General features: G+C 39.1%; 1 protein-coding gene across 8 annotated transcripts in view; it reads right to left on the bottom strand.

Moving 5' to 3' along the window:
* ctnnd2b (catenin (cadherin-associated protein), delta 2b) overlaps nt 1–10,167 on the bottom strand; it is a 231,061-nt gene continuing 220,894 nt past the window's right edge. For all 8 annotated transcript variants that reach the window (XM_020604514.1, XM_020604508.1, XM_020604511.1 and 5 more), the window contains 3 exons: nt 8,367–8,495; nt 5,456–5,532; nt 1–2,881 (listed from right to left, as the gene is read on the bottom strand). In XM_020604514.1, the coding sequence (XP_020460170.1) occupies nt 2,618–2,881; nt 5,456–5,532; nt 8,367–8,495 (470 nt within the window). In that variant the 3' untranslated portion in view covers nt 1–2,617. The remainder of the gene's footprint in view (nt 2,882–5,455; nt 5,533–8,366; nt 8,496–10,167) is intronic.

Raw genomic sequence — 10,167 nt, forward strand, 5'->3', positions numbered from 1 at the left:
TGATGGTCCGTTTATAGTTTTTGGAGCAGTTGCAATTTGTTTGAGGCAATAGAAAGATTCACAATTCTCTTGTTAAAACACATTTGGTCTATCAACAAAAAGGTTAACGACGTTTTATCTCCATACAGGTCTTATACTCAGGTTTTTTGGCCTAAGGATCACAAGGACATACATAACGTTGTCAGTTTTCAGATGCTTACTAACAAATACAGTACATCTGTTTTTCATCCAGTGTATCTGTAGGGACATTATGAGTTGTTCTTCAAGCATCGGGAGATGACCTCTAGCACGTCTAAACAGCAGTGGGCAGGGAGAACCAGGGTCTGTTGTCACATTTTACAATTTAGCCTTTCACACTTGCATAAAATAAAATAAAAAATCACCATTTAGTTTCAGGTTAACAATAACAAATACTAATGCATTCATGGGTACAAGGTTTGCTGTTTAGCATGATAAGACCAATTGACCAGAACTGGGGGTTTCATGCATGGGAAACACACTTTTGGAAAGATTTAAACTTGTGATTGTTCTCTGTTATGTGATTTAAAACAGTCACATGTGACATGTAACAAACTTAACAACTGATAATAAAGTTTGTTATCTACTGTATGCAGGAGGGGGGGGGCAACATTTCGTGCACAGTTAAAATACAGATGTTGGAAATACTTCTCATGGATGTAGCACCTGTTTGGACTCCTTTAGTGACAACATGGATCCCTGGACCCTGGTCTACTCTACTCCACCTAGCAACAACATTACTACACAAAGTTGACAATTTAGTGTGTTGACCAGAAAAAGAATGTGAACAAAATTTCTACATGTAGCTGTTTTTTTACACCGTTTCCCATAATGTTGCTGCTATAAGTGACATCCACATTTGCACATAAAAAGTATATATTTATATAATATATATCCATACTCTATTAGCAGTTTTGTCTACCGTGAAGTTAGAATTGCCACCCATCTCTCAGAAAAAGTTGTTTTTTTTGTACTTCAAACATTGATTATTTTACAACACAGAAATCAACTAATTTTGTACAACCGTGGAGGAAGCAAGGTTCCACCCAGTCACAGTTCCTCCGTGGTGTCTTTTTTAATCTTCAAAAATTTTTCTCAACAGTCCTGGTGCAGTTAGACACGTTCAACTCATTAAAACACAGTTTAGAAAAACCAAAGCATTTACAAACTAGCATTGTTAGAACTGTGAAGGTGTTCAGCTGAAGGTTTCAGCTGAACTTGGACCCTTTTACATGCCCCTAACTGCCCTGCCTTCTTCAGCTAAGGGGGAGTAACCTTTGTTTGGCACAATTATATACACTTCACTTGTAGGGAGGGCTTGTGGGAACAAAAATGGAACTTTTAGTATTAATATGAAAAAACAGCCACTAAAAACACCAAAGCTAGTCTCAAAAAAATGAGAGTTTTGTCACAGAAAAGGCTGCTCAACTGTTAGAACCTCTCTTCAACTATTTTGGCAGCAGCACTGTCGAGTATCCTTTGAAAACTATCTGTAGGGCAGTAAAAGGAGCACCGTGTCCTACCAGAAATGATGCTTCGATACCCAGGTCATGTCCAGTGTTTCACATAAGTAATGTGCCGACATCTGTCTGTAGCTCTGATGAATCCTGAAAGTCTGGGTGCAGATACTGTATGTATTTGTGTGTGTTTGGGGCCGGGTAGTTAGTGAGGAAGTGAGGTGGATCCAGTGGCAAAAAGCCTGACATAACACAGAAAATAGTTCAATGTACAGTATACAATGGGTCTCCGTAAATGTACAGTGTACATCAAATACTATACAACCAGAATTGAGAATTAAAAAAGTAGAAACTCAGCAAAAGAAAAGAAAAAAAAAAAAAACTATTACAAATGACAAAGTCCAGAAGCATTTTTTGTCCAGAGGAGGATACATTACACTGAAGCCATAGAGAGAAACAAATGTTTGTGTGACAGACATCCTACATGTCCTACAGCTCTGCTTCTTGTGCTTCACATTACTAAAAGCCATGTTGCAATACCACATATTTACAGGTTTCTCCCTGGTATCTCTTCCATCTTCCACTTATGACCCACAACCTTCTGTCCTTGAGTCCTCGGAACCATTTTTCTCTTTCATTGTCCTTCTTCATGTAACTCTATTTCCTGCTTTTTCTTTCATGCTTTTCCTTCATTTTCTCTTTCATCATCCATCTTACGTTCTGTATCCAGAGGCCTTCAGGTGCAGGAGGTCTTTCTGTCTGTTGAACCTTCTCTAGCAGCTGTTGAGCACAAACTAAACACAGAAATAAAATGTGTCTGTTGTTTTGTTGGTGGTCTTCATGCACATGCGTGGCCACTCCTCTCCTTGCTTCTGAACCTCATTTGTCCCCTCTCTCTTCTCCATCAGATGTCTCTGAAAGGAGTGTAGTGTCTTAGATGTTTTTCCTCATGTCTCCCATCTTGCACTCCATCCTCCCCCTCTGTCGTCCTGCTACCTATGATGCTACTCAGGAACTACAGGGGAGGATGGGGAGGGAGGGAAAGTGTCCTCTCATCGTCTCTTTTCTACTTTTAAACTACCCCCTTCACTGTACTTTATTCCTTCATCCATCCTCTCCTCCTCCTCCAATTTTGTCTCCCCTTAGACCCATGAATCTGGTGAGGCTGGATAGTGGCTGGTCTCATAGTTGAGCTCACTGTAGGGACGTGAGGCTGAGTAGAAGTCCACATAGTTGCCAGTGGACTTGAGGCCCTGCAGGTGCATGTTGAGCTCACCCTGCGGGGGGCGTCCTCCCGTATGAACCTGGTTCTCGTAGAAGGACTGGTCCTCGTAATTGCCACTGTCAGGTGGGGGAGGGTTTTGGAATGGAGGGTAGGGCTCTGAAGGCAAGCCTTGAGAAGAGACCTGCCAAAAGAGCAAAAATTATTAGTGAGCCTAAAGAAAGATTCTAATGGCTAGGTCCAAAATTTCATGGAGTGAAGTCCACTGGCTCTGCTAATCATGCTAAATGCTAACAAAGAATCAAAAAGACGCGAAGACGTGCATGCAGCTACAGGCAAGAAAACACAGTCAAATCATAATGATGGCCATTAGTAACAGTGTTGGGAAAGTTACTTGAAAACTGTAATCAGTTACCCTGTACAAATTACTCATTGAAAAACTACTGTATTTACATGACTTGTTGCTATAATTTCATCACTCAGGTAGCACTAGGCTGCAGCTTGGAGGGATTTGCTGACTGTCCACCAACTAGCACAGCCTTGGAGTATATACTGTAGCTCTCTAGAAAGTCCACCATCAACTCAGTATGTCATGTATATAAGTTTTTAAATAAAATAATGTGACTGCTAATGTTAGCCACTGGTATACATACCAATGGTCTGTGTGTCCAAGATCAGTCACTGCCACATAGGTTAACAGCAAGGTAATGTTCTCATGAATATTAGTAATGCTATATTCATAATGTTTTCCACCAAAATATACCAGATAGTTGGACATTTGCCAGATGTATAAAATGGCTAGAATTAAATACCTGCAGTGAATTTGAAACACTGTATCATATTAAACTATGCCATAGAGCTGAAACAAAAGTTTCTGGTTTTTCAGATGTTATGTGTATTTTCTGTCTTCTGTGATAAATTGGACAAAACAAGCAGTTTGAATATGTCAACTTGAGCTGTGAGAAAAAGTGATGCGCATTTCTGACTTTTTTTTGTTTTGTTGTTATATGGACACTGTATAGACCAAATGGTTAGGTGATTAATCAGAACAGAAAAAAAACTAGCAGTGTTGGGAAGTAACTAGTTACTGTAATTAAATTAAAAAAATATGTAATAAAATCAGTTACTAATCAAAATGTTGGTGATTACAAAGGAGTCACATCTGAATATATTCTTTTCTTAAAAAAGCTTAGAATAAACATTTATTCTGCTACTTTGCATTTTTCCACCATGCAGGAACACTTTCTTTTGGTATATTTCCGGACAACGCAGTTCAGTAAAGATGCTGGAACAAATTTAAGTGCAACACTATCATGGGTAGGATGGCTAACAAGGAGCTGTCTCTACATCTAAATAGGCTCCATTCATTTGGCAGTGTGCATAAAATTTTGAATGTTGCTTTTGATTCATTTGTTGCATTTGACTTTGCACCACCTCTCATCTGTCAATCAAATCAATGTGCACTGCAATAATTAGCCTGAGTCTACCAGGCCTGACTGCGACCTGCCCACAACAGCAGGTGGCACAAGAACTGACTTTTAGTGGTGGAAATTCAACAGTATTTTCCTTCTGAAATCAGAAAGGGTTTTTTCTTGGTGCGCGTTCAGTAGGCAATGTGTTTCAACAGTAATATATTATGTAGCGTAATAAAACTGACAGTAATAAGTGTCGATTACAGTTGTGAGGTTCAGACTGCCTGGTTTAAATTATGGTAGGACTTTTCAGCTTTATTGTTTGGTTTTAAACATTTTTAGGAGAGTAATGAAAAAGTAATAAGTTACATTACCGTGATAAAGTAATTAAAATATTTGCACAATTTACTACATTTTCAACAGAGTAACTAGCGATATGTAACCTATTACATTTTGAAAGTGATCTTCTCGACTCTGGCCACAGGGGATCATGTTTTAGATTTAACAATGTACAGTATGGTCCACCAAAACTGACATCAGTCTGCCACTTACAGTAAAACAAGTCTGAATTTGCAGCCGCTATTTTAGTGTAGGTCAGGTTGATACCGTTTACCAGCAATTGGTCTATAATACAGATGTGTTCCTAAATTTAGGTTGCTTTGAGGCAGTAAATGTCTTTAACCTTTGCTTTACAACAAGCTCAGAGGGTATCAGTCTTGGATACCACTGCCAAAGGGTGTGAGAAGTAATATGAAAAGCTTTTAGCAACAAGGAATTAGAACTGAATGCCAGACCCTGAGAAAACTCCACTGCAGGATTCCAACATTGTTTAAATGGGGCTCTATATAGCTTTTTGGTTTAGAAGTGACCTTTGCAGACTTAATAGTATCTTTACGGTATCACCATTAAAAGCCATACAATTCAGAGTGGACCCTTAAGTCTTGTTGTGCTATTTTATTTCTATCTAGATGTGCAAGTTTTCTGTACAGGAATTCCTACTCTCAAATGACTCATAAAGAGGTAAAAGAAGAAAAAACAGAAGAACAAGAACTTCTTCTAAGTTCAGATGTAATAACCAACCTGCATTTGGTGTTTTCTGTTTCCCCCCCTTTGTTTACTGCTCTCCTTATTTAGTTCTATGACTAATGCCTTCTTCTGGCAATTAGTAGCTTGTTCAAATGACAGCTAGTAGTAGTGAGTCATGACATAAAAAAGGGGAGTGAGATTGCTAGTAGTAGCTGTCTCAATAACAGGACCAGTACTTTATGACCAACACTGGGGGCACAACATTGGCCCAATACAGTTTGTGGTTAAAAATGCATAACAAAGAGAAAGGATTCTTGTACCTGATTATACTTCAGCTCATCAGTAGGTGACACGTATGCTCCTCTGTGTAGTGTTGAGGAACCACTGGAGATCTGACCTATACAGAGACAGTGAGGATGAAGACTTCACATGAATGTGCACTATGAACCACTTATTGACATACAGTATTACTGCCACAGCATGAGCTGTGAGTGGTATTAGGTGGGCAACTGTTGTGACCAAGGTTTCAGTAAGAACAACACTGAAAATGATAATGATGAATAAGGACGGTTTGGAATTCATTGTTTCCCACTTAGGGCACTGTTGTCAGAAAAACCCAGGGTGATAACAACAACAATAAAGTAAACATGAATCACCATTGCATCAGTTGTCACACTATGGTCAACTTTACCGTTGTGTTCTCTTCAGGGTCTGTGAGGACCGGATTCACTTTTTATATATAAAAAAAAAATAGTTCTAATTATTTTTTCGGGCTCACATTTTAAGACCTTAAGTCATTTTGTATGAAGAACACAATTCTGAAATGTTTTGTTATGTAGGGCTTTACATTGTTTCAGATTAAAACTTCTTTGATTACAGTGCCTTGTGAAAGTATTCGGCCCCCTTGAACTTTGCGACCTTTTGCCACATTTCAGGCTTCAAACATAAAGATATAAAACTGTAATTTTTTGTGAAGAATCAACAACAAGTGGGACACAATCATGAAGTGGAACGCAATTTATTGGATATTTCAAACTTTTTTAACAAATAAAAAACTGAATAATTGGGCGTGCAAAATTATTCAGCCCCTTTACTTTCAGTGCAGCAAACTCTCTCCAGAAGTTCAGTGAGGATCTCTGAATGATCCAATGTTGACCTAAATGACTAATGATGATAAATAGAATCCACCTGTGTGTAATCAAGTCTCCGTATAAATGCACCTGCACTGTGATAGTCTCAGAGGTCTGTTTAAAGCGCAGAGAGCATCATGAAGAACAAGGAACACACCAGGCAGGTCCGAGATACTGTTGTGGAGAAGTTTAAAGCCGGATTTGGATACAAAAAGATTTCCCAAGCTTTAAACATCCCAAGGAGCACTGTGCAAGCGATAATATTGAAATGGAAGGAGTATCAGACCACTGCAAATCTACCAAGACCTGGCCGTCCCTCTAAACTTTCAGCTCATACAAGGAGAAGACTGATCAGAGATGCAGCCAAGAGGCCCATGATCACTCTGGATGAACTGCAGAGATCTACAGCTGAGGTGGGAGACTCTGTCCATAGGACAACAATCAGTCGTATACTGCACAAATCTGGCCTTTATGGAAGAGTGGCAAGAAGAAAGCCATTTCTTAAAGATATCCATAAAAAGTGTCGTTTAAAGTTTGCCACAAGCCACCTGGGAGACACACCAAACATGTGGAAGAAGGTGCTCTGGTCAGATGAAACCAAAATCGAACTTTTTGGCAACAATGCAAAACGTTATGTTTGGCGTAAAAGCAACACAGCTCATCACCTTGAACACACCATCCCCACTGTCAAACATGGTGGTGGCAGCATCGTGGTTTGGGCCTGCTTTTCTTCAGCAGGGGCAGGGAAGATGGTTAAAATTGATGGGAAGATGGATGGAGCCAAATACAGGACCATTCTGGAAGGAAACCTGATGGAGTCTGCAAAAGACCTGAGACTGGGACGGAGATTTGTCTTCCAACAAGACAATGATCCAAAACATAAAGCAAAATCTACAATGGAATGGTTCACAAATAAACATATCCAGGTGTTAGAATGGCCAAGTCAAAGTCCAGACCTGAATCCAATTGAGAATCTGTGGAAAGAACTGAAAACTGCTGTTCACAAACGCTCTCCATCCAATCTCACTGAGCTCGAGCTGTTTTGCAAGGAGGAATGGGCAAAAATTTCCGTCTCTCGATGTGCAAAACTGATAGAGACATACCCCAAGCGACTTACAGCTGTAATCGGAGCAAAAGGTGGCGCTACAAAGTATTAACTTAAGGGGGCTGAATAATTTTGCACGGCCAATTTTTCAGTTTTTTATTTGTTAAAAAAGTTTGACATATCCAATAAATTTCGTTCCACTTCATGATTGTGTCCCACTTGTTGTTGATTCTTCACAAAAAATTACAGTTTTATATCTTTATGTTTGAAGCCTGAAATGTGGCAAAAGGTCGCAAAGTTCAAGGGGGCCGAATACTTTCGCAAGGCACTGTATGCTGACTTATGATGACTTATACGCATTCACTCTGTTCCGGTCCTCTCAGACCCGGGAGGACACTCTACGTAAAATTCAAAAGAGGAGAACATGAGGGTTTATTTATGTTAGGCGCTCAGCAACACTCCTGTCTAATCAGATGAACTGGGCTGTGTGAGGTTAGACAACATCATGAGCACTTGAGTTCAAACTATTTCATTTATATTTTTAATTTGAATTGATAAATTAAAGAGCTTGGATTCTTAAACAGATAGATTGACTATTTGTAATATTTGTTCCTATCACTGACAAAAGTTAACACTAAAAAAACAATTCGACATTCTGGAAATATGCTTGATAGTTACAAGTTCAATACCACTGTTATATCTATAACACACACACTTGGTGTTTTAACAAGGTAGATTAAACATTAATTAGTAAACTGAAGACGTGTTGTGGATTGTGTTACATTCTGACAGACACAGGCTGGTCTTTGTATTACTCTCAAGCTAACTATTTCTTGGCTCCAGCTTCATATTTGCTGTACAGATAAGAAATTGGTATTGTTTCTTCATCAAACTCTGCAAGAAAACTAATGTCACAAATGTTGAACTATTCATTTATATTTGTAAAACCTACACATTGATTATATTGTCAATTATTCCAAAGCTATCAACTTAGCTGAATACATCAGTTTTATGGACATGTGTTTTTGTCTCAGACATGCAGTATGAAGTTCCTACCCGTCATGGTGTCCTTCCGAGATGTGTGCTCGCCCTTGTTGCCATGGTAACTGGCATTGCCAGTCGACTCATAGTCTGCCTTCCTCTCCTTCAACGCCATCATCTCCCTGGGGGAAGCAGGAGCACTTGCTACGTACACACACACACACACACACACACACATACACACACAAAAAGAATATCTCTAACCTTCAATCCAACAGCAGCACATTGTCAATACACTTTGGGTTCTTAAGTAGGAGACTAGAACAGGAAGAACAAGTATTGACTCTACACTGGAGACCTTTCACAGCAGAGAGGCCAGACTGATTTGAAAATTGCACCTTTCTGAGCATCTGAGGTTCTACCTGCCTGAATCCAAACAAAAGCAGGGCTCCCTGAGGCTTGACTGCATGTCTTATTTCCTTTAACCATCACCCTGGAATAATGACTGAAAAACGGGGGAACCGGGTGTTGTTTGTGCGGCTCTGTGGGTGTGTGCCATTCTTCACAAATCCAGAGCTTTTTGACCAGGGTGCAATTTCAAAGAGGTAAATACTGAGTCATCCCTCCTCCCTGCATGTGCTTCACTCTTGCTTCAGTTTTCTCTTTCTCTCGCTGTTTGACTGCCACCCTCTCTCCACCTGTATTTGCTACATGTAGATATTGTCACTATCTTCAACTCCCACTGGCCTATTAAATCTGTCTTGGCATTACTCACCAAAAAATCCACTTGCACCAAGTATTGACAAATACAGTACACACTATATATACATACACAGTTGGGAAAACTACATGCTGAAGTGAGAGAGGATGGTGGGTAAAAATAATGACTTAGAAGTGTTTAGCCATGTTAGATGAAACCTGGATATTGATTCAGTCCTATATGGTTCAGTAGAGTTTCATCTAATATTCATTATCAACAGCCCTTCACATATAAGCGGCAGGCTATGGTGCAGCCTGCCAGCCTGTTTGTGTGACTGCATCTGTCTCTTTGTTTCTTTTCAGTTCCTCTGTACATTATAACAGTTAGCATTGATCAGTAGGGATGGGACAATATATCGAAATTCAATATACCGCAATACAAAAACATCAAACAATATATATTGTTTTGTCTAGCGATGTAGGTCATGTGGTCTCCATACACCAATGACTTCATAATTTCTGTACATAAGATAGCTTAACAGAATACAAGTATATGGTTGTTTTCTACATAATCAAACCAGTGCTAGAAAAGGGGAAAAAAGATGAATAAACTACAAGTGTTCTGCAGCTACATTGTTGTCAGTGAATTGTCAATTGGATCCTGATTAAATCAAATTATGCACACCATATCATGAGTCAAATCATATTGAAAAAAAGTCATATCGTCCCATATATATGATCAGTTTATTGTGATACCAGCACCTACATGGCCAATTATTCTCCACCTGCTGCTGAAACAAACCACTATTGCAGGAATGTAGAAAATCCTAAGGCTTGCTTCCAGCAAAGGAACACTTTCTTGTGTATGTGAAACATTTTGACAGCAGTAAACAAATGGCTTGATGGACCATCTGTGACTGCTTGTACACTTGTAAACTGAGAAACAAAATAAAAATGTGAAATTAGCTTCCAAAATACAGTGTTTACCATGTTGCCACTGACAGCATCATAAATCCAATTCTTCTGATTTTTTTTCAAATGTTGGCATCACTATGGAAGCTAAATGCTCTCCAATAAAGTGATTTCAAATTAGTTTCAATTATGCATTAGTTAGCAGATACAAAACAATATATCTTCCCACTGTAGGCTTTTAAGTCATGTTCTAAGGATGGAAATG

This window comes from Monopterus albus, unplaced genomic scaffold, assembly GCF_001952655.1.
Source record: "Monopterus albus unplaced genomic scaffold, M_albus_1.0 scaffold66.1, whole genome shotgun sequence".
NCBI classification, from domain to species: Eukaryota; Metazoa; Chordata; class Actinopteri; order Synbranchiformes; family Synbranchidae; genus Monopterus; species Monopterus albus.